The sequence below is a fragment of the Stegastes partitus genome, unplaced genomic scaffold (assembly GCF_000690725.1).
Source record: "Stegastes partitus isolate 25-593 unplaced genomic scaffold, Stegastes_partitus-1.0.2 Scaffold2350, whole genome shotgun sequence".
In the NCBI taxonomy this organism is placed as follows: Eukaryota; Metazoa; Chordata; class Actinopteri; family Pomacentridae; genus Stegastes; species Stegastes partitus.
The window spans coordinates 26,031-49,277 of NW_007580081.1; the positions used below are offsets into that span (position 1 = coordinate 26,031).

Genomic DNA, 23,247 nt, shown 5'->3' on the forward strand with positions numbered 1-23,247 from the left:
GCCCCAGTTATTAATATTGTCATTACGAATTCATTACAGGCACCAGTTTAGCCACCCCAAGCTTCTGGGGTCCTCAGTGTAAAATACGCGGAAGCTGCAGGCGGAAGGAGCCTCGACGGAAGCGGTCTGGTCTGTCAACGGAGGAAAAAATTTGCAGAATTTGACACAAAGAGGTTTAATCCCACCGATCAGCACCGGCCACTCTTCCCCTTTCTCCTCGACACCGGCGTCCGCTGCGATGATCCTGTTAGAAATCAATAACCGCATTATAGAAGAGACGCTGTCGCTCAAGTTCGACGGCGCGTCCAACGGGTGAGCGATCATTGTTACACTTAGCTGCTAGCGGCGGCTAGCTGCCCCTCCGAGCAAACACCGTGGCTGCGTTTAACGATGCAGCCGGGCTTCTTGTGCAACTATAACCGGCCAAAGCATCGCGCAGTGGAGCTATATTGTCCTGTTGTGTGTGAATAAGTGCTAAAAATAGCGTTGAATTAGCTCGGTGGTCCGCCGTGGCTGGTTCGCCCGAAGCTGGGGTGTGTCTGCACGGTCAGTGTTGTGGCTAAACTCGTCACCCCGTTTAATTTGATCCCCTCCAGGCGATTTCACAACACTTCCTAAATGTACGATAACAATTTAATAATTGAATATTGCTGCTGTTGACCTCAAAAATACTAAATAAAACAATTTAAAACATTTTTTGAGGTTGCATAGCATGAAAGTAGCTAGCTAACCGTAACTCAGCTGTTGGTGGTTGCTGGTATTTTTATTTATTTATCATTATTTTTTACATTTGACGGAGGCCAAACTGTTTTATATGTTGATTTAAAGCCACAAACTTAAAAAATATATTAATTATTATATTAATTGGTGCATTAACATTGTGCCCTTCTTATTAAACCCAGTTTATATGAATCTACAGCCACTTTTATGTGAATTTAACAGTAATACGTGCAAGTACACACAGCTGTGTGACAGCAGAGGGGTCTATGTGACACTTTATGGACTGTCATCACTAAAAAATACAATTTTAGAGTAATCAGGCCTAATATTTACTGACTATAGGCCCTGCTATAGTGTTGTTTCTCTTGTTTAGTTGGTTTGGTGTGTGTAATATTCTTGCTTAGACTCTAATTAACATGATTTAAAGATAGACGTTAAATATACATGAATGAATTATGGCTTTTTCAATTGTCTTATGGTCTACAATTTGTAAAATATAACCCTGATGGATGAAATCAAGTCAGTGTGGTGCATTTCAAGTGCAATGGCAAAGCTGCAGTCACTTTTTGACAAGTGACAAACTGCTTTATATAATTGGAAGTGCTCCTTTAATGCCATCTCATATGGATTGGTTATAACGTGGGGTACAGAGCAGGTAAAATAATACATAGACATGAGGATAATTGCACCAACAGGTCTGTCAGCATAATAAAACTGCTTCTAGCTGGTGTCCCCTCTCATTATACACTAATCACACAGCTGATCCCGTTTTATTGTCGTGCTTTTATCGCTTCATAAAGGACATAAATTTGCATCCTTTCCAAGCGGCTACATACGAGCTAACACACACACACACCCCTCTCTCTCCAGCTTCCGCATTCCTGCAGTCAAGCTGAGTCAAGCCTTTGACTCCGTGCAGAGCCGGCAGCGGCTCCTAGAAGCATGCACAGTATGCAGCTTGGACAAGTCGCTGCAGCATCCGCCACGAAAAGTATTCACTTACTGCTGCGCATCCCCCCAAAACAATGCTTTTAAAAATAAGACGCTGCGAATAAAAATACCGGCGATTATGTAAGATTCTGGAATATGAATATCAGCAAACAGAGACCGTCTTAGGTTGCATCTGTGTATGTTTGCATCTATGTTTGGATTGTTGATCCGTCTGCACATTCATATCTGGGTAAATAGTATTTTTAGCTTCTAGAATGTCAGACCTTCTAAAGCTAAGGGTTGGATCTTTAATTTAATGTAAGGAAAGCTGCACATCTTCACATCCTCAGTTGAAAAAGCTGGATCTGGGATCTGTTTGGGGGCTTGCTTCGTTATAGTATTCAATCGATCAGACACTATCAAAAGCTTCACAGACTACAGCCGTCTCTTCATTTTCTTTTCTCCCTGCAGAACCAAACCAGAGGCCGTCGATGTGACGTTCGCAGGTGAGCAGCTTCCCCGTTGACTGCAGATTCCTCTTTTTAAATCTCACCAAACAGCTACGCGGCTTGTTGTTTGATTGGTGGTAGATATCTATTGAGAAATGTCTTTTACATGTCGTGATGCCATCTTAAGTGAGGCTACCACATCGTTGTTTGTAGTTTAGATCACCACACCAAAGCCTGAACCTGCAAATGTCTTCCAATATTTGTTGAAAGAATTTGTTTCCACATGTTTAACAGCTGTAGAGAAAAAAAAAAACCCTGCATGACAGCTGCCCTCTAATGTGTCCTGCAGTGTTTAGTGTAACACCTGTGGGAGTTTTCTTTATTTTCTTAGTAAACTACAACTAATATTTGGTGTTTCTGTGTGCTTAATAACTAAAGCAGACAATTAGATTTAGAGCCAGCATGTTTTCTATGTGTTTATTACAAAGGTTGTTGTTGGAGGTGAAACAGATTTTTAACTACGGTTGCAACTAATGATTATTTTCTTTGTTTTGTACGTTAATCGTTTGGTCTGGAAATTGTGGAAAAATGTGGGCTGTTTCTTCACTCTCTGCCAGTAAACGCTGCATGTAGAACTGAGTGACATAATTAAATGTACTGATGTGCATTAAGGTTGCTAATTAAGACGTTTGTCCAAGTACAAAATGTGTCAGTGTGTCAGAAGGAAAGAGCCTCAGGAGCTCGTCCCGCGTTCATCACCTGCGGCCGCTAACGTTTGTCCGTCTCCGCTGCAGATTTCGATGGCGTCTTGTACCACATCTCCAACCCCAACGGGGACAAGACCAAAGTGATGGTCAGCATCTCGCTGAAGTTCTACAAGGAGCTGCAGGAGCACGGCGCTGACGAGGTAGAACAGAAAAAAGAGACATAAGAGTGTCTTTTTATAACACAGACGTCTTGTTTCACATCCTCATGACGGGTAGAGCAGCACGGAAAATAGCCCAAACTGTCTAAAATTACGATATCACAAATCAAGAGCTGATTATCTTGTCTTTACAATGTGTTTGTGGTTTTCTCACACACTGCCTCTGGTGCCAGAATAAATTGCATGCTGTCTTCTGAGAGCTGGTTTTTATCGCATTCTTGTAATTTCAGCGGTAATATACCTTCAAACCTGAACCTGCTCACTGTAGCACTGAGCTCAGACAAGAACGCTGTCAAAGTTGGATTTTGATGTCAATCAGATGTTTTAACAGACACAAAAAAAGAAGTAGAATGAGGTCATTTTCACACTGTGCACACTCACACACCTCCAGCAGCAGAGCTTCTGTTGCCATGTAAGGAAGAAAGCAGCTGCTGAGGCTTCTGGTCGAAACAGGAAGTGAGCCGGTGTGAGTCACTGCAGGCGAGGAAGCGCTGACTGCGAGTGTGTGAACGGGTTTGGCTGCCGTCCAGAGACTTCCCTCTTCGTTCCCTTCGACTCGAGAGCGGAGGGATGAGTGAATGGGGCTCAGCGGTGTCACAGCCAGTCGGATGAAAAGTCTGCCTGGAAAGCAGTCAGAGGAGACAGTGTGCTGTTTTGTCAAAGGGACTGTTTATTCTCGCACATTCTTCTCCAGTCCGGCTCCACTAAAACAGAGCCGAGATTGAATATGAGGAACAATGTCAGAACGCAGGAGATTTATTTTGTTGACTTTTGGTGGTGCATTATTGCCATACCTGCGTCTGATTTGCATATTTCTGCTGCCTGGGTTCATTTTAGAATGACAGGTGGTTATTAGGAGGCCCCCCTCCTCAGTTACCTGCAGAAGACAAACACCTCCTTCCTGCCGCTGCACAAGTCCTGTATTGTGCAGCAGGTTTGCTTATCTGTCTCTGCGGTTACTGGTGTTGACATTTCTTTAAACCTCCTGCTTCGTCTCAGAGGATTCCTGTGAAAATCGCTGAAGTGGGAATCATTCTGAAAAGAGTGATCAAAAGAATTCTCTTTCCCTCTACGGACCTGTTCTCTGTTCTGGCATCAAGGCAGCAGCAGCAGCATCAGACTCAAAGCCTGGACAAAATATACATAATTAGAGTAATCACACATTGTTTAGACCACAAGTCTAATTGTTTCTTTCCTGTGACCAAAGATTTGACCTTTTTTTTCCCCGTTTGCTTCTGTGTCATTGTCTTTCTGTGAAGTGCTGCTTTTGAAACCCGCTTTTAGAGAAGTGCAACACAAATAACCGTCGTATTTTAAATTTCAGCTGCTCAAGAGGGTTTATGGGAATTTCCTGGCTCCAACAGAGGCTGGTAAGTTCTCAGAAAGTTTGCCAATATTCTTTTTTATAAATTACTGGTGAACCTCTGAACCCCAAAACCTGCTGTCTGGGTTTAAAGCCGCATAAATATTCAGAAAAATCACCAACATGGCTCTACCATACCAGAGAATCATCATCTTTTCATTCTTTCACCACTCATCTGTGACGTTCAATCAGAAAACAACCAAATCATGATATCTAATCTAAATCACCTTGCTCCAAACATTTGCTGAATCTGAACAGTGTGCACCAACCAGATTCTGTTAAAATGAACGACTCGGCTGTGAGCAACATGCCAGAAATTCAGCTGAACTGCAGGCAGTGTTTACAGGAGACAAGTATGGAAACTATTTAAATCGTAAGTAGTAAAATATCTAGAGTATTCAAAAGGTTTTTTTTTCTTTTTTTAAATGATTTATGTCATTAGAACTGTCTCACACTGAACACAAAATATTTCTGAGTTCTCTCTCTCTTCCATAGAAGTGCAGGACTTTATGTTGCAGGAAAAAATTAGCCCACAATGAGTCAAAATCTGACGGTAAAGCAACTGCTTGGGGTTCAGAGGGTTTCTAGAAAACTGTGAATGGTAAATGCAAAACAATGAGACATTAAAATCATGTCTTGTTTCCGGCCGTCTTCCTTTCAGGCTACAACGTGTCCCTCCTGTACGACCTGGACGCTCTACCCACCAACAAAGACGAGGTCGTTCACCAGGCTGGCATGCTGAAGAGAAACTGCTTCGCCTCGGTGTTTGAGAAGTACTTCAAGTTCCAGGAGGAAGGCAAAGAGGGCGAAAGCAGGGCCGTGGTCCACTACAGAGACGACGAGTCCATGTACGTCGGGGAGAGATCGGAAGCTTTTAGTTCAGCTGGTAGCTTATGTAAAGGCTGTGAGAAACCTTTAGAAAAACAGAAGGTTGTTTTTAATGAGCCAGGTCTCAGCTTAGGACTGAAAGGTCTAGTGTTTGTGGGATTTTGTCCGTTAAGGTCTTCCTCCGGTTTGTAATCCTGTGAAGGTTTTGTGGTGCTGACTGATGTGTTGTCGCCACAGGTACGTGGAGGCCAAGAAAGACAGAGTGACGGTGGTGTTCAGCACAGTGTTCAAAGACGACGACGACGTCATCATCGGCAAAGTCTTCATGCAGGTGTGTGGCGTTATGAAGACCGTCTCTAGCCGTGTGGCTGTCAATGCACATTTGGAAGTATTACTGACATGAAACCCAAAAAAACTACATTTCCAAGGACATTTTTAGTCGCTTTAGCTGGCGATACACAATCTTGTCCAGTTTGAGCACACGACTTATTAACAACCTGCTTAGATTAATGCTACCCTTATGTCGTATTGTTCAAACTGTGACTGTTGAAAATCTCTGTTATCTCTCTCTTGGTGGAAAAAGCTACACATGGTATCAACAAATAGGTATTAAAATGAGTGGTTATTATGTCTGGCTCATTCATATCACCTTTGCCTGTGTTGGCTGCTCATGTGTCGCTGCTCAGAGGTTAACTAAAGGTGTCTGTCTGGTATAAGTGGAGGTAACGCTCTAAAGTCAGAACAGGAAACCTCGTATTACACCAAATGTAGCATCAGTATGTCGCATTTGACTGTGACATAGCTAAGTGGTTGCTAAAAAAAAAACACATGGCTAATTTAATTTAGTGACATAACTTACCTTTTAAGTTCTAATGCAAACATATCAAGTTCATTAACTTAAGCAGCCTGTTTCCAACTACGTACGCTAATTAGTTAAAACCTCTTTGAAAGAATAAGGAAAAAAGTTACAGAATTTGTTGACATGAAACATATTTCTTTGTTTACCATTAAGCTAATGTTTTTATTTACGCTAACTTCTTTTAAAAAACAACTCTAGTTTTTGCAGGAGTAACCCAAAAAATACAATTTGTTTAACAAAAATTCCAGTTACTTACAAATAGCGGGGGAAAAATATGCGTCTTACTTATTTATTTGATAAGTTAGCAAATAAGCTAACTTTTTAAGTTCCAATGATTGCTAATGTTGGCAAAGCTAACGTTCTAAGCTATCTAACGATCTACTAACTTACTAGCTAACACCTTCATGTGTTCTGTAGAGAGAAATACGGGAAAAAGTCACAGAATATTTAGATACTAAACTTATTTCCTTCTCGCTACTTAGCTTATCCTTCTCAGTCAAGCTAACTTCTCCAAGCTAACGTTCTAAGCTGACTGCAGCAGTCTGTTAACTGCTAACTACAGAAGCTAACTAGCTTTACACCTTTGTCTAGATTAGATTAGATCAGATAGAACTGTATTGATCCCTTTGGTAGGGTACCTCAGGGAAATTGTTGTACTAATAACAACACAACACCAACACAACATTAGTAATAATAATAATAACAATAATAACAACAACAATAATGGATACAGTAACAAATTGCCAAAGTGCCTAAATATTGCACGCAGTCTGGTGATAGAGCATGATGCTCTATCTCACCCCAGTGTCCTTACTCCTCACCCCTCTGTGTGCTGATAGGAATAACGGTGCATCATTTTAAACAAAATGTACAGTTCAGAAGGCTCATTTAAAATGAAACCTGTTCATTAAAAGGCACTAACGTTGCTCTATCCTTGCTTTTACTGTGTGAAGGAGTTCAAAGAGGGCCGGAGAGCGAGCCACACAGCCCCCCAGGTGCTGTTCAGCCACCGGGAGCCTCCTCTGGAGCTGAAGGACACAGATGCCGCCGTCGGGGACAACATTGGATACATCACCTTTGGTCAGCACACAGCAGAAACTAAAGCCTTCTCCCAGTTTAATCACACAATACACTCATTTGATTTGATGTTTCTGCCCTTTTTTCCAGTCCTGTTCCCACGTCACACCAATGCCAATGCCAGAGACAACACCATCAACCTCATCCACACCTTCAGGGACTACCTGCACTACCACATAAAGTGCTCCAAGGTGAGCTTAAATTCAGATGTCCCACAGTTCTAGCAACAAAAATAAGGAGGGGAAACTGCAAGCGTTGCTCTGTCATGAGGTAACACAAACGACTAAACCCCAATAATCTGCAAAATTAAAACACTTCTTGTCAGATTCATCCGGAAAACATGATTTATTTTACGTCTCATTTAATAATTTGCCCGACGAGGAAACAGAACTTTAGTTTTTTGAGACTGAATGAATGAAGGTATATTTTCTACAAGCTGGTCTCAAACTGTTCTGCAGAAACAAGTCGTGGATCTTTGTTGGCTCATAACAAGTGCTTGTTTTGGGGTTATTTCATTTTTTTATTTATTGATCCTGCAGGGGAAGTTGTCTTTTTGCATATTCCAACTTGTTTTGGAAGCCGGGGTCAGATGCGTTTAGGGCACGACAGCGGCCGCTTGAACCATCGACCTTCTCGACTGCTTCAGCTTCACTTTCTGTAACTTCTACAAAGATATTCTGTTAGCGTTGGACTCTGTGATCTCATGAGAAGTTTAAGATTTTTTCTGCACAATGAAAACGAAGGAGGAACCTGTGGAACAGAAAGCCAACTCAAATCACAGACCACGGACGAGTTGTAAAGCCCTCCTCTGTAATCGTACGTTCCATCCTCCGTTTTCTCTACAATAGAAAGTCCAGCCACAGGTGAGCTCAGCCCTACCTGGGCAGGACTTGTTCCACCACCCTCAAGTCATCACACAGGTTTTTTTGGGGGGGCGTTTGTGTACACGACACGCAATACGGGACATGCTTCGGATGTCTCCTCTCAGCTGTAAGCCCTAATCAAAGCCATGTTTTGGATGACTTACAGTGTGGAGGCATGAGACGGGCTTTTGTTTTGGTTTGTTTGAAGCCGGCGATCGCGCGACAGATAATGGAACCGGATGTTTGAGTGGGGGAGTCAGCGTGGGTGATGGGAGTTATGGACGGCTGAGAAGCTGGATGACGAGAACATGTTTATCTTAATCCCCTCTGAGATCGATTCCGAGCTCATGAGGCAAATCGTGATGGTTGCTGTGCACTGACGACCTCCTGTTCCTCTCCCCTGCAGGCCTACATTCACACACGTATGAGGGCCAAGACGTCAGACTTCCTCAAGGTGCTGAATCGCGCTCGACCCGACGCTGAGAAGAAGGAGATGAAGACCATCTCGTGAGTAGCCTCTGCTCGCTCTGCACCCTCCACAGATCGCACATCAAACGTCTGAAACGATGATGCATGAGCGTAAGAAGGTACAAGAGGCGTAATTCTGTGATCAGGTCATATTTTATGACATACAAGCCTCCTTTTTACCTTTTCGATCTTACATAAAGACCTGCAGGAATGTTCATGAGCAGGTTTTCGCGGTTACAAACAAGCAGAATCCATCTTGAGATGACACTTTTTTTAATTTGATTTTTTTAAAAGATAAAAGTATTTTCCTTTCATTCCTGCTATCTCTGAATCTGTGTGGGTTTTGGAGGTGTGTCGCTGTCCGCACAGCTTTCACGGTGTTTGATATGAGTCAGAATGGAATTTTTTACGTTCCTAGTTTTGCTAAAAACCTCCAAATAGTCGCACACGTCTCTTCTCAGCCTGCAATAATTGGGAAATTTACACAGAGAGTCTTTGTTCTGTGGGTAATGTGTAACTGAAACAAGAGGAGCATCCTGCTTGCTGCCATCTTCGAGGGAAGACGGACATTTAATGAGAATCCTCTGGTTGGTTACGAGAAAAAGATAAACTGAGCTCAGGAGAATAAAACCAAAGTGTCAAGGGTTATGATATACAACAGATAAAAGACGCCACAAATATTTGTTCTCGTCACGCTAAGTTTGAAATATGATGAAGGAAACACAATCCGCTTCGCACGAACTCAACAGACGTGTTTTCTTAAACAAACACGGACAGAATATATGAACTGTAGAAACAGAAAGAACCAACGGAAAACTCGTCGGAGCTTCTTGAAGAGTGCGACGTTTCATGAAATTATTGAACATTTAAACAGTTTGTGGGAGTTCTGGGGGGAAAAAAACAATCAAAAAGCCAATAATGACTCAGCTGTCACCAAAAATCATGTGAGACACGAATGTAAAAATATATCAAAACTCTACGTAAAAAAATATCGATAATATTTAGAGTTTTTTTTCCAGCAATATTAACATCTGTGAGCACTCGGAAAAAAATACTGCACATCTCGGATCTGTTAAATTCAACTTTTCCCCCTTTTGTTCTGATTTATGGCATCATAACTGCACAAAAAACACTTTCTAGTCGTCTCTACTTCTAGCCGTGGTTGTGTTGTTTCCACACAGGTGCAGGACTTTATGTTGAAATGAAAAATGAGCCAACAAAAAGAAACAGGAGCAAAGAAAACACTGCGGTTTTACGGGGATTCATGTGCTGGATTAATTCTTGGCTCCTTCTACTAACATGTCGGCTACCTGTTTAGAGATGCTAATGGGCTCCACCTGTCTTTTACCTTGATGCTAAGCTAAGCTAACTACATGCTTGTAGCTTTGTTTTCACCAGTGGTTTGATCTTTTGTCTGATTTTTTTATTTTTCTTGCCTTCCCAGTGGTAAAACCTTCTCCCGCTGAGGCCGACCTCCACCCGACCAATCCAAACCCCCGTGGACACGCCCAACGAGACTCAACGCCACACCGGACAGGACTCCAGGACGCCCTCGCCCCGCCCCGCCCGCCCAGCCTCTTTGTTTTTTTTAATTATTATTATTTGGATGATCATAACGTTGGCTGTACTTAGGGAAAGCCACGGCTCAAGATAAATGGAAAAAAGGGCATTCCTTGCTTTGCATAGTTAAAGAGAATTATTAGTCCTATATAAATATATATATGAGAAAAAAAAATGAAATTTTTGATACGATATCTTTTACTCCATTTGGTACTCTTGCTTGCCCCTCGGCCCTCACCATGCCGTATCCATGTATTGGATGATTCCTCTCCGTGCTTTCATGTCGTCTGTACCATTGTCATTTGAGAAAACAAAATAAATCACTCTTTAAAAAAGCACTTTTGACTCCGACTTTTATTGATACCTGCAAATTATAATCGGTTATCAGTCAAATTGTTTGACTTTGCAGTTGATGAAAGTAGCAGGAGATGTGGAGAAGATGGAATTAAGTGAGCTGCATGTGTTGGAAATGGCTATAAGTGGAGTTTTGTCCTGTTTTGTTGACTTTTAAAGGCTATCTGGTCCTTTATTGATCAGCAAATTCACACCATGTTTGAGTTGGTGACTGTTTTTGATGTTTTGTACGCCGACATCACAGCTGAAATTCGTTCATTTTGTGATAAAACCAAATGACACATGACTAGTGAGTAACTTTGAAGGAATCTTAAACATACACTCCACATTGTTTCTCACAATAATTCACAATATTTGTAAAATTGAACTACATCTGGTTTGGTGTTAACTCATATTACTGCATTCGGAGGAGCAGAAGCTGTAAGTTTCAACCCCTGATCACATCATTGTGTCATGTTTGCTTTGTTCTGCACAGATGGATGATTTATTCAAAAACATGGCAAATATTTAACGACTAAAGGCCCTTATTGCTATTACATTATGGCTAAGTTAATATTTCAGGGGTTTTGAGCCACTTGTTGGGATTAAAAATACATTAAACGATGCTACCTGGGCTGTTTAAAGTCTTTTTTGACACAAGAAAAAGTTGGTTGTTTGCAGTTTGTTTCAAGCTTCAGCAAAAAAAAAAATCACCGTCTCGTACAAATTCTGTAATTTTCTGTAATTAAAACATATTTTTAGGTGTAATTTTATGGGTTCATCTGCATTTTGGGGCTTTTTATTGTTTCTAAAAGTCTATTTACTCGTGAAAAACAATGAATTACATATGAAATATAACATATATGATGATAAAACACTATATTTCGGCAGATTACCAGAATTTCTAGATATTTCACAGGCATGAAAACACACTCATTCAATATTTTAGTTGTGAAAGATTATGTTGTTGCAAGAAATATCTCATTTAACAAAGAAATCCATGTACGATTATAGAACCGATGCTTCTTTTTTCTGTTTATTATCACAAATTGGTTCAATTTTTAGGCATATTTTCACCGTATTAACATTTTTAAAATGTATAAACTGAAAAAATGTGATCATCTATTAAAATAAAAGCAAATATTTGTGAAGTTTAATGTTTATTCATGGTTGCAGGTAATGTCATTTTACATTAGATCTGTAAATTCAGTTTGTTATTGTAATTTTATTGATTATTTTTGTGTATTTCAAACTAAATCTGTAAAATAAAGAGGAAATTTTGTTTCAATAATTGCATATTTTGATCGTGTAGGCCTTGTTGGGAATCTTATTATATTGTACAGAGGTGAGTGATTGCTTTATAATTTATATATTTGTTTTAAAAAGAGTCCATGACACACGGAGCTTCAGTTTCCAAATGTCTTTATTTCACTGACACCTGAGAAAACACACCTTAACAGTGTTAATGTGACATTTTTCAACTGAAACTGAAAAAAACACACAGAGCAGACAAGAAGCTGTGAAGGATCAAGCTTTGGCCTCCTCGTTCTCAGTTTTAGGCTTTTCCTTTTCATTCTCAGACTCAGAGGAGGAAGAGGAAGATGAAGAGGAGGAGGAGGAGGAGGATGAAGAAGAAGAAGAAGAAGAGGAAGAATCTTTCTTAGTTTTGTTTTTTTTCTTTTTAGTCGGGCTGCCTGCTGGAGCTGCCTCCTTACTGACAGCAGCTCCTTCCTCTGCCTTTTCTTTTTCGGCATCTTCAGGGGCTTCGGGGGGAGCGGATTTGTTCGAGGGGGCACTTTTTTGTTTCACGAGGGCTTCTTCTTTCACTTTGTCCTTCGCGTCAGGCTTTCGCGGGTCTGCAAATAGAAAAATTGACTTTACAGACTTAAACACAAATGTTTTGACAATCGTTTGATGCTTCAGCTTCCCTTTCATCGGTGTGATTCTGGAAGAGAGTCCTTTCTGATTACGGTGGAGGTTAAAATCAGCGGTGATCACATGCAGCGACAGTTTAGTGCAGTTTAGTGACGTGACTTGTGAAGGAATAGTTTTGGCATTTTGGGAAGTATGTTAATGTTCTTTCTGATGAGACTTAGAAGTGAAGCTCAATACTGCTCACATATCTGCCATTTAAGGTAAAGCTAGCAGCCAGTTAGCTTCAGTTAGCACAAAAGTGAAACTCAGGGACCCAACTGCCCAAATAATATCCTTTTCTTTTTTACAAGTACCTAAAAATTCCTCATAGCAAATGTAAATTTTTATACTTTGTTTTGTCCGAGTACTGTCTGTCTACTGTTTCTCCATTTCCAGTATTTGTGCTAAGCTAAGCTAGCCTACTGTTTCCACATTTCTAGTCTTTGTGCTAAGCTAAGCTAACCTACAGTTTCTCCATTTTCAGTCTTTGTGCTAAGCTAAGCTAACCTACAGTCTCTCCATTTCCAGTCAATGTGCTGAGCTAAGCTAGGCTCACCTTCTGGTTCTTCATTTCCAGTTTTTGTGCCAAGTTAAGCTAAGCCCACTGACTGTTTTCCCATTTCCAGTCTCAAGAAAATAAATATACTTCCCAAAACTATTCCTTAAAAAAAATTATGTGAGGGTTAGCTTTCAAGTTTATCTCTGAAACTCGATTAACTGTGAGGTATTTATGTGCATACTTTTTTTTTGTTTTTTGTTTTTAACCAGAGCTTACCGTTGTGCAGTGCATCCTCTAAATCAAACTCCAAGCTGTCAGGAAAGAAGAGCATAAAGTATGCTAACGTGATAATAATAATAGGGTTAAGAAAATCATAATACCATACGGAGTTCCTTGTTTGTGTGTTCTCCTTTCAGTCGAGTGAAGGACTAGTTTAACATTTTAGAAAATATATTTTCATTCACTTTTACGTCATTACTAAATGAGAAGATGCTATGGCTAGCACTGAGCAGCTAGTTAGCCTAGCATAGCAGAAAGACTGGAAACAGCTCACTAATTAACATGTCACACGAAGCCCAATACAACTACAGAATGACATTTTCACATTTGCTTTTTAGTCCTAATTAAATGACATTAATTTGTAATGCTAGTAGCCCAGTCTTTTTGCTAAGCTAAGCTANCTGCAGGGGAAGTTGTCTTTTTGCATATTCCAACTTGTTTTGGAAGCCGGGGTCAGATGCGTTTAGGGCACGACAGCGGCCGCTTGAACCATCGACCTTCTCGACTGCTTCAGCTTTACTTTCTGTAACTTCTACAAAGATATTCTGTTAGCGTTGGACTCTGTGATCTCATGAGAAGTTTAACATTTTTTCTGCACAATGAAAACGAAGGAGGAACCTGTGGAACAGAAAGCCAACTCAAATCACAGACCACGGACGAGTTGTAAAGCCCTCCTCTGTAATCGTACGTTCCATCCTCCGTTTTCTCTACAATAGAAAGTCCAGCCACAGGTGAGCTCAGCCCTACCTGGGCAGGACTTGTTCCACCACCCTCAAGTCATCACACAGGTTTTTTTGGGGGGGCGTTTGTGTACACGACACGCAATACGGGACATGCTTCGGATGTCTCCTCTCAGCTGTAAGCCCTAATCAAAGCCATGTTTTGAATGACTTACAGTGTGGAGGCATGAGACGGGCTTTTGTTTTGGTTTGTTTGAAGCCGGCGATCGCGCGACAGATAATGGAACCGGATGTTTGAGTGTTAAGACAGCGGGGAGTCGGCGTGGGTGATGGGAGTTATGGACGGCTGAGAAGCTGGATGACGAGAACATGTTTATCTTAATCCCCTCTGAGATCGATTCCGAGCTCATGAGGCAAATCGTGATGGTTGCTGTGCACTGACGACCTCCTGTTCCTCTCCCCTGCAGGCCTACATTCACACACGTATGAGGGCCAAGACGTCAGACTTCCTCAAGGTGCTGAATCGCGCTCGACCCGACGCTGAGAAGAAGGAGATGAAGACCATCTCGTGAGTAGCCTCTGCTCGCTCTGCACCCTCCACAGATCGCACATCAAACGTCTGAAACGATGATGCATGAGCGTAAGAAGGTACAAGAGGCGTAATTCTGTGATCAGGTCATATTTTATGACATACAAGCCTCCTTTTTACCTTTTCGATCTTACATAAAGACCTGCAGGAATGTTCATGAGCAGGTTTTCGCGGTTACAAACAAGCAGAATCCATCTTGAGATGACACTTTTTTTAATTTGATTTTTTTAAAAGATAAAAGTATTTTCCTTTCATTCCTGCTATCTCTGAATCTGTGTGGGTTTTGGAGGTGTGTCGCTGTCCGCACAGCTTTCACGGTGTTTGATATGAGTCAGAATGGAATTTTTTACGCTCCTAGTTTTGCTAAAAACCTCCAAATAGTCGCACACGTCTCTTCTCAGCCTGCAATAATTGGGAAATTTACACAGAGAGTCTTTGTTCTGTGGGTAATGTGTAACTGAAACAAGAGGAGCATCCTGCTAGCTGCCATCTTCGAGGGAAGACGGACATTTAATGAGAATCCTCTGGTTGGTTACGAGAAAAAGATAAACTGAGCTCAGGAAAATAAAACCAAAGTGTCAAGGGTTATGATATACAACAGATAAAAGACGCCACAAATATTTGTTCTCGTCACGCTAAGTTTGAAATATGATGAAGGAAACACAATCCGCTTCGCACGAACTCAACAGACGTGTTTTCTTAAACAAACACGGACAGAATATATGAACTGTAAAAACAGAAAGAACCAACGGAAAACTCGTCGGAGCTTCTTGAAGAGTGCGACGTTTCATGAAATTATTGAACATTTAAACAGTTTGTGGGAGTTCTGGGGGGAAAAAAACAATCAAAAAGCCAATAATGACTCAGCTGTCACCAAAAATCATGTGAGACACGAATGTAAAAATATATCAAAACTCTACGTAAAAAAATATCGATAATATTTAGAGTTTTTTTTCCAGCAATATTAACATCTGTGAGCACTCGGAAAAAAATACTGCACATCTCGGATCTGTTAAATTCAACTTTTCCCCCTTTTGTTCTGATTTATGGCATCATAACTGCACAAAAAACACTTTCTAGTCGTCTCTACTTCTAGCCGTGGTTGTGTTGTTTCCACACAGGTGCAGGACTTTATGTTGAAATGAAAAATGAGCCAACAAAAAGAAACAGGAGCAAAGAAAACACTGCGGTTTTACGGGGATTCATGTGCTGGATTAATTCTTGGCTCCTTCTACTAACATGTCGGCTACCTGTTTAGAGATGCTAATGGGCTCCACCTGTCTTTTACCTTGATGCTAAGCTAAGCTAACTACATGCTTGTAGCTTTGTTTTCACCAGTGGTTTGATCTTTTGTCTGATTTTTTTATTTTTCTTGCCTTCCCAGTGGTAAAACCTTCTCCCGCTGAGGCCGACCTCCACCCGACCAATCCAAACCCCCGTGGACACGCCCAACGAGACTCAACGCCACACCGGACAGGACTCCAGGACGCCCTCGCCCCGCCCCGCCCGCCCAGCCTCTTTGTTTTTTTTAATTATTATTATTTGGATGATCATAACGTTGGCTGTACTTAGGGAAAGCCACGGCTCAAGATAAATGGAAAAAAGGGCATTCCTTGCTTTGCATAGTTAAAGAGAATTATTAGTCCTATATAAATATATATATGAGAAAAAAAAATGAAATTTTTGATACGATATCTTTTACTCCATTTGGTACTCTTGCTTGCCCCTCGGCCCTCACCATGCCGTATCCATGTATTGGATGATTCCTCTCCGTGCTTTCATGTCGTCTGTACCATTGTCATTTGAGAAAACAAAATAAATCACTCTTTAAAAAAGCACTTTTGACTCCGACTTTTATTGATACCTGCAAATTATAATCGGTTATCAGTCAAATTGTTTGACTTTGCAGTTGATGAAAGTAGCAGGAGATGTGGAGAAGATGGAATTAAGTGAGCTGCATGTGTTGGAAATGGCTATAAGTGGAGTTTTGTCCTGTTTTGTTGACTTTTAAAGGCTATCTGGTCCTTTATTGATCAGCAAATTCACACCATGTTTGAGTTGGTGACTGTTTTTGATGTTTTGTACGCCGACATCACAGCTGAAATTCGTTCATTTTGTGATAAAACCAAATGACACATGACTAGTGAGTAACTTTGAAGGAATCTTAAACATACACTCCACATTGTTTCTCACAATAATTCACAATATTTGTAAAATTGAACTACATCTGGTTTGGTGTTAACTCATATTACTGCATTCGGAGGAGCAGAAGCTGTAAGTTTCAACCCCTGATCACATCATTGTGTCATGTTTGCTTTGTTCTGCACAGATGGATGATTTATTCAAAAACATGGCAAATATTTAACGACTAAAGGCCCTTATTGCTATTACATTATGGCTAAGTTAATATTTCAGGGGTTTTGAGCCACTTGTTGGGATTAAAAATACATTAAACGATGCTACCTGGGCTGTTTAAAGTCTTTTTTGACACAAGAAAAAGTTGGTTGTTTGCAGTTTGTTTCAAGCTTCAGCAAAAAAAAAAATCACCGTCTCGTACAAATTCTGTAATTTTCTGTAATTAAAACATATTTTTAGGTGTAATTTTATGGGTTCATCTGCATTTTGGGGCTTTTTATTGTTTCTAAAAGTCTATTTACTCGTGAAAAACAATGAATTACATATGAAATATAACATATATGATGATAAAACACTATATTTCGGCAGATTACCAGAATTTCTAGATATTTCACAGGCATGAAAACACACTCATTCAATATTTTAGTTGTGAAAGATTATGTTGTTGCAAGAAATATCTCATTTAACAAAGAAATCCATGTACGATTATAGAACCGATGCTTCTTTTTTCTGTTTATTATCACAAATTGGTTCAATTTTTAGGCATATTTTCACCGTATTAACATTTTTAAAATGTATAAACTGAAAAAATGTGATCATCTATTAAAATAAAAGCAAATATTTGTGAAGTTTAATGTTTATTCATGGTTGCAGGTAATGTCATTTTACATTAGATCTGTAAATTCAGTTTGTTATTGTAATTTTATTGATATTTTTTGTGTATTTCAAACTAAATCTGTAAAATAAAGAGGAAATTTTGTTTCAATAATTGCATATTTTGATCGTGTAGGCCTTGTTGGGAATCTTATTATATTGTACAGAGGTGAGTGATTGCTTTATAATTTATATATTTGTTTTAAAAAGAGTCCATGACACACGGAGCTTCAGTTTCCAAATGTCTTTATTTCACTGACACCTGAGAAAACACACCTTAACAGTGTTAATGTGACATTTTTCAACTGAAACTGAAAAAAACACACAGAGCAGACAAGAAGCTGTGAAGGATCAAGCTTTGGCCTCCTCGTTCTCAGTTTTAGGCTTTTCCTTTTCATTCTCAGACTCAGAGGAGGAAGAGGAAGATGAAGAGGAGGAGGAGGAGGAGGATGAAGAAGAAGAAGAAGAAGAGGAAGAATCTTTCTTAGTTTTGTTTTTTTTCTTTTTAGTCGGGCTGCCTGCTGGAGCTGCCTCCTTACTGACAGCAGCTCCTTCCTCTGCCTTTTCTTTTTCGGCATCTTCAGGGGCTTCGGGGGGAGCGGATTTGTTCGAGGGGGCACTTTTTTGTTTCACGAGGGCTTCTTCTTTCACTTTGTCCTTCGCGTCAGGCTTTCGCGGGTCTGCAAATAGAAAAATTGACTTTACAGACTTAAACACAAATGTTTTGACAATCGTTTGATGCTTCAGCTTCCCTTTCATCGGTGTGATTCTGGAAGAGAGTCCTTTCTGATTACGGTGGAGGTTAAAATCAGCGGTGATCACATGCAGCGACAGTTTAGTGCAGTTTAGTGACGTGACTTGTGAAGGAATAGTTTTGGCATTTTGGGAAGTATGTTAATGTTCTTTCTGATGAGACTTAGAAGTGAAGCTCAATACTGCTCACATATCTGCCATTTAAGGTAAAGCTAGCAGCCAGTTAGCTTCAGTTAGCACAAAAGTGAAACTCAGGGACCCAACTGCCCAAATAATATCCTTTTCTTTTTTACAAGTACCTAAAAATTCCTCATAGCAAATGTAAATTTTTATACTTTGTTTTGTCCGAGTACTGTCTGTCTACTGTTTCTCCATTTCCAGTATTTGTGCTAAGCTAAGCTAGCCTACTGTTTCCACATTTCTAGTCTTTGTGCTAAGCTAAGCTAACCTACAGTTTCTCCATTTTCAGTCTTTGTGCTAAGCTAAGCTAACCTACAGTCTCTCCATTTCCAGTCAATGTGCTGAGCTAAGCTAGGCTCACCTTCTGGTTCTTCATTTCCAGTTTTTGTGCCAAGTTAAGCTAAGCCCACTGACTGTTTTCCCATTTCCAGTCTCAAGAAAATAAATATACTTCCCAAAACTATTCCTTAAAAAAAATTATGTGAGGGTTAGCTTTCAAGTTTATCTCTGAAACTCGATTAACTGTGAGGTATTTATGTGCATACTTTTTTTTTGTTTTTTGTTTTTAACCAGAGCTTACCGTTGTGCAGTGCATCCTCTAAATCAAACTCCAAGCTGTCAGGAAAGAAGAGCATAAAGTATGCTAACGTGATAATAATAATAGGGTTAAGAAAATCATAATACCATACGGAGTTCCTTGTTTGTGTGTTCTCCTTTCAGTCGAGTGAAGGACTAGTTTAACATTTTAGAAAATATATTTTCATTCACTTTTACGTCATTACTAAATGAGAAGATGCTATGGCTAGCACTGAGCAGCTAGTTAGCCTAGCATAGCAGAAAGACTGGAAACAGCTCACTAATTAACATGTCACACGAAGCCCAATACAACTACAGAATGACATTTTCACATTTGCTTTTTAGTCCTAATTAAGTGACATGATAATTTGTAATGCTAGTAGCCCAGTCTTTTTGCTAAGCTAAGCTAACTGGTTGCTGTCTGCAGCTCCATAGTAATGATATTTATGAGGGTGGTATTGATTTTCTTGTTGAACTTTTGTGCTCACAGCAAATGAGTGAATTTCCCACAAGATCAAACTTTAAAGCTATGCTAAGCTATGCTAAGCAAGACTCGCTAACAGCTAGTTCCAGAGAATGCTACATAATTTAAAATAAATACAATAAAATATTATAAATAGTCGTGTTTCCGAAATTGGTGAAGTGGTTAAAGTGTTTTCCAAACTACCAATTTAACATTAGATGATGGAACAGATGTGTCTACACCTTAAACAAGTTTAGTTTGGATAAATGATGTTGCGTTCAAAGCTCTGCTAGCGTTCCAGCTGCAGCCACTGTGAGCCCTGACCATCCTCACCTGTCGGTATCAGCGGTCATGCCGTAAATCAGCTGCTGGTAGTTATTGATTTCTGCCTCCAGCTTCATCTTGACGCACAGCAGGTTCTTGTTGGTCTCGACTTGTTGCTCCACCTGTGATCTCACCTCCTTCAGCTCCGACTCCAGGTCAAGTATCACCTGGTTTAACGGGGCCAGGCGATGACCATATTCTGCTTTGGTGCTCCTCAGAGTCTCCTCCAGGTTACGGATCTGAAAGGAAGATTCAGGATGACTTCGTTTCTGGGGACACGAGACCCTAAAACCTGCAATAAATCACCAGAACTTTGGAGCTCGTAGTTGTTTTTGTTACACAAGAGCTCGTCCAGGTGGCTCTCCAGACTGCCATTAGACAAACAAGGTGGTTTTTTGGGCTTTAAAGCAGCAGTTTGTAATGACAGGGCAGTCAGGAATGCCTGTGAAGACGTCTACCCGCCCTGCAGGCAGCTTTATCTTTCCTGACAGGATAGAGGATGGATTTTGTTCTGTGCACCTCCAGAAGAATTGCTTCGGGGATTTTTGGAATTCGCCGCAGGCCTGACGGGGATCTACTGTTATGTGAGATGTGACAGAGTTTTACATACGCTGCAGGGTGATTACGTAAAAGCACAACAAATGTTGAGGGTTTGTGTGTCATAACAAGGCATCTCCAGGCTTGTCTCGACAATGAACTCGTTGTGCAAACCTGCAATAAAGCTCAGCTGTTGCAGTGTGTGTGGTGGACTGTAGCTTCAGGCGGTTTCAACGAGTCGCACTTATACTGTCAAGAAAAAATCTGGATCTTGAGGTCATTTTTTTTCTCTCCATGTACACAAACAGCCCTAATATCTATCTATTTATCAAAATATCTGATTATTACTGGAGTTTGTCAGTTTTTTTTATGCATAAAAATATGTAGAAAACTACAAAACTGTAAAAATGACCAAAATAGACTCTAAATTTACAATTCTAATATTCAATAACTTTTTTTTAGAAAATCTGTAACTGTGAATCGCCAAAAAAAAATTTGAAAACTGAAATTTTGTGTTATTGAAATACTCTTAAAATACATCTGCAAATTTACTATATTTTTTAAAAAAAATCTAACTATTAAATTCATGTTTAATACTGTCAATATATTCCTGAAATAACATACAATTAGTGACAACTAACAGAAAAAGGAGAACTGCTTGGATGATTTTACACCTAAGCTAAGCTAAGCTAAGCTAACTCACTGTTTCTTGTCTTTGTGCTAAGCTAGGCTAACAAATTATTTAAAAAAATACAAAAAAATACTGTATATTTACATGGCTACTTTAAAATACCATTAAAAAAAAAAACAACCTGTAACCGTGCTCGACCATAACATTTCCATAAAAAAGGAGTTAAAATGCATTCACAAATTTAACGTACATTAAAAAAAAATCTTATCTATTTGATGAAACTGTAAAATTCTATTTTTATCCTGTAAAAATATTCATAAAATTAAACACAATTCGTGACAACTGAAAAAGACATTTGATTTTACACTCTTGCTTGTTAACTGAGTGATATTTTGTGTATTACAGATGTTTTTACAACAAAAATATTAAAGAAATGTGTTTTCATCAGTGTCTAATATCAATAAGCACTGCACATATGTACCATCTATCTATGTATATATTTAAATATCCTTTATGAAGCATTAAAAGCCAAGAAATACACATTATTTGTGTAAAATTACAGCCAGAAAACAGATTTTAATGATGGAAAAACAACCGTATTTCATGAGATGGTTACTTTCCTGTATGTTGTATTTTAATGCAGAGTGATAAGCACCGTCCTGTGACTGGACGGGTTCATGTGTTTGTGTTTGGTTACCGTGCTGAGCGCACTCTGGATCTGGATTTCCAGAGTTTGCTTCTGTTTCAGCAGATCCTTGAGCTCCGTCTTCCCAGACTGCAGAGCCTCCACGTTCTGGGCCTCCTCCACCTTGATGGTGTCAAACTGAAAACAAGACGGAGGCAGTGAGCGCGGCAGAGGAGAGGCAGCAGACTTACGTTGTCATCCTGCAGGTACCACACCTTGGTCTTGTACCAGTCGTCCGTCTCCTTCAGGTTCTTCTGGGCCAATTTATCGTACTGGGCTCGGATGTCGTTGAGAACCTCGGCCAGGTTGGAGTTCTGGGAATCGATCTCCACCTTCACCTCGGAGTCCTTGATCTTCTCGCGCAGAGCGTCCACCTCCTGCAAGAACCACAGTTTTGACCTCAGATTTCACACAAATATCATGTTGTTAGTTGCAACAGACGCGTTTTGTTTTCGGCCTCACATCCTTGTGTTCCCGCTCCAGGCGAGTGACCTCCTCCTTCACCAGATCGATCTCTTTCTGCGTCTGCTCGCGGTTCAGTTTGGTGTCTTTGATGACCTTCTTCAGGTCGTCCAGGTCTCTCTCTAATTCCTTACGGGCCTTTGTCTCATCGTCCAGCCTGTGAACAGAGACAAGTTTAGGCCTCAGCTACTGACTGCAAATGCAACAAGACAGCAAAAGGTTTGAAAATTGATGCAGACTGTGTGACGCTTACTTGGTCTTGAAGTCATCGTTGGCCAGTTTGGTGTTGTCAATCTGCAGCAGCAGCTTTGCATTGTCCATGGTGATGTCTTTGATCTGAGGAGGGAAATGTACCACATGCATATTAATTAGATAATAAACATGAATGCAAAGATGGTAAATATACTCAGCCAGAAATACCAAAGTTATTTTTCCATAATTAAAATCTGCTTCCTTCCCAAAATATACAGATCATCTCATCCAGAAACACGTTTACAATATAAAACTTAAAATTAGTTGTTTAATCTGTTAAATAAAAATGAAATATTTGTTAAGTTATGATTATTTGCAAATGTATTTTAACAGCTTTTATACCTCAAAAAATTCACATTTTCTTGAAAATAACCTGTTAGTTCTGTAGCTGTTTACAGATATTTAAGGCATTGAATGAAAAGAAAACATTCATAAATTTAAATGGAATTTTATGGGCATATTTCTTCATGTATTTCAAAAAAATCTGCTTAATAAAAAACCAAAAAAATTTAAAAGCATTCTGTAAAATAGTGTGTTTTTTGTTTGTTTGTTTGTTTGAGTTTTGTGTACCTTCTTCTTGAGGTCATCCAGCGGTTTCTGGACTTCATCCCAGTTGCGTCCCTCGGGTGCTTTCCTCTTGGCCAGGATGTCATCGATCTGTTTCTGCAGGTCCCGGTTCTCCTCCTGCAGCTGCTTCACTCGGTCCAGGTAACCGGACAGACGGTCGTTCAGACCCCGCATCGTCTGCTTGTCGTCCGCGGGGGCGGCGGGAGCGGCGGCGGCAGCGGTGGGCGCCGCCACGGCTGGAACGACGGGAGCGGAGTCTCTCTCCGTGTCGTTGCGCAGGACGTTGCGCAGCCCCTCCAGGCTCGCCACGGACGCCCTGGAGCCTCTTCCCCCGGCTCCACCAAACATGCTGGCGGCGGTGTTTCTTGAAGGCATGACTGCTGCTGGAAGGTGAGCGCTGACAGAGTTTCTATCCGGAGACGCACCTGACTGATGGAGAGGATGCAGGTGGGATTTATACCCCAACTTTTTA

The 23,247-nt window shown here is 40.4% G+C and overlaps 4 protein-coding genes and 1 long non-coding RNA gene across 7 annotated transcripts in view; 2 read left to right on the plus strand and 3 right to left on the minus strand.

Annotated features, from left to right (window-relative positions):
* The window catches only part of LOC103374764 (folate transporter 1-like), a 25,346-nt gene extending 22,410 nt beyond the window's left edge, over positions 1 to 2,936 (minus strand). The window contains exon 1 of the mRNA XM_008304909.1: positions 2,859 to 2,936. The gene's annotated coding sequence lies outside the window, so the exon portion shown is untranslated. The remainder of the gene's footprint in view (positions 1 to 2,858) is intronic.
* On the plus strand, positions 84 to 10,380 carry arpc2 (actin related protein 2/3 complex, subunit 2). The gene is made up of 10 exons (XM_008304905.1): positions 84 to 312; positions 2,122 to 2,156; positions 2,894 to 3,006; positions 4,349 to 4,394; positions 5,049 to 5,235; positions 5,453 to 5,546; positions 7,028 to 7,154; positions 7,242 to 7,342; positions 8,421 to 8,521; positions 9,927 to 10,380. The coding sequence occupies exons 1-10, from the start codon at positions 239 to 241 to the stop codon at positions 9,946 to 9,948; spliced, it is 900 nt and encodes a 299-aa protein (XP_008303127.1). The 5' UTR covers positions 84 to 238; the 3' UTR covers positions 9,949 to 10,380.
* Positions 10,381 to 11,780: 1,400 nt separating this feature from the next.
* LOC103374768 (corepressor interacting with RBPJ 1-like) lies at positions 11,781 to 13,119 on the minus strand. The gene is made up of 2 exons (XM_008304915.1): positions 13,065 to 13,119; positions 11,781 to 12,231 (listed from the first exon to the last, which is right to left on the minus strand). Exons 1-2 carry the CDS (start codon positions 13,117 to 13,119, stop codon positions 11,903 to 11,905), a joined length of 384 nt encoding a protein of 127 aa, XP_008303137.1. The 3' UTR covers positions 11,781 to 11,902.
* Positions 13,120 to 14,186: 1,067 nt separating this feature from the next.
* On the plus strand, positions 14,187 to 16,174 carry LOC103374766 (uncharacterized). The gene is made up of 2 exons (XR_521150.1): positions 14,187 to 14,315; positions 15,721 to 16,174. It is a non-coding gene; the product is annotated as an uncharacterized LOC103374766 (long non-coding RNA).
* A 1,400-nt stretch (positions 16,175 to 17,574) lies between these two features.
* LOC103374765 (keratin, type I cytoskeletal 18) lies at positions 17,575 to 23,197 on the minus strand. 3 transcript variants are annotated; one of them, XM_008304911.1, is made up of 9 exons: positions 22,779 to 23,197; positions 22,210 to 22,292; positions 21,957 to 22,113; positions 21,710 to 21,871; positions 21,507 to 21,632; positions 19,651 to 19,880; positions 18,859 to 18,893; positions 17,652 to 18,025; positions 17,575 to 17,621 (listed from the first exon to the last, which is right to left on the minus strand). In XM_008304911.1, exons 1-8 carry the CDS (start codon positions 23,148 to 23,150, stop codon positions 17,697 to 17,699), a joined length of 1,494 nt encoding a protein of 497 aa, XP_008303133.1. In that variant the 5' UTR covers positions 23,151 to 23,197; the 3' UTR covers positions 17,575 to 17,621; positions 17,652 to 17,696. The 3 variants fall into 3 exon arrangements, with proteins under 3 accessions (XP_008303133.1, XP_008303132.1, XP_008303134.1); XM_008304910.1 differs by having other exon boundaries at positions 17,575 to 18,025; XM_008304912.1 differs by lacking the exons at positions 17,575 to 17,621; positions 18,859 to 18,893 and having other exon boundaries at positions 17,926 to 18,025.
* Between the last annotated feature and the right edge of the window lie 50 nt (positions 23,198 to 23,247).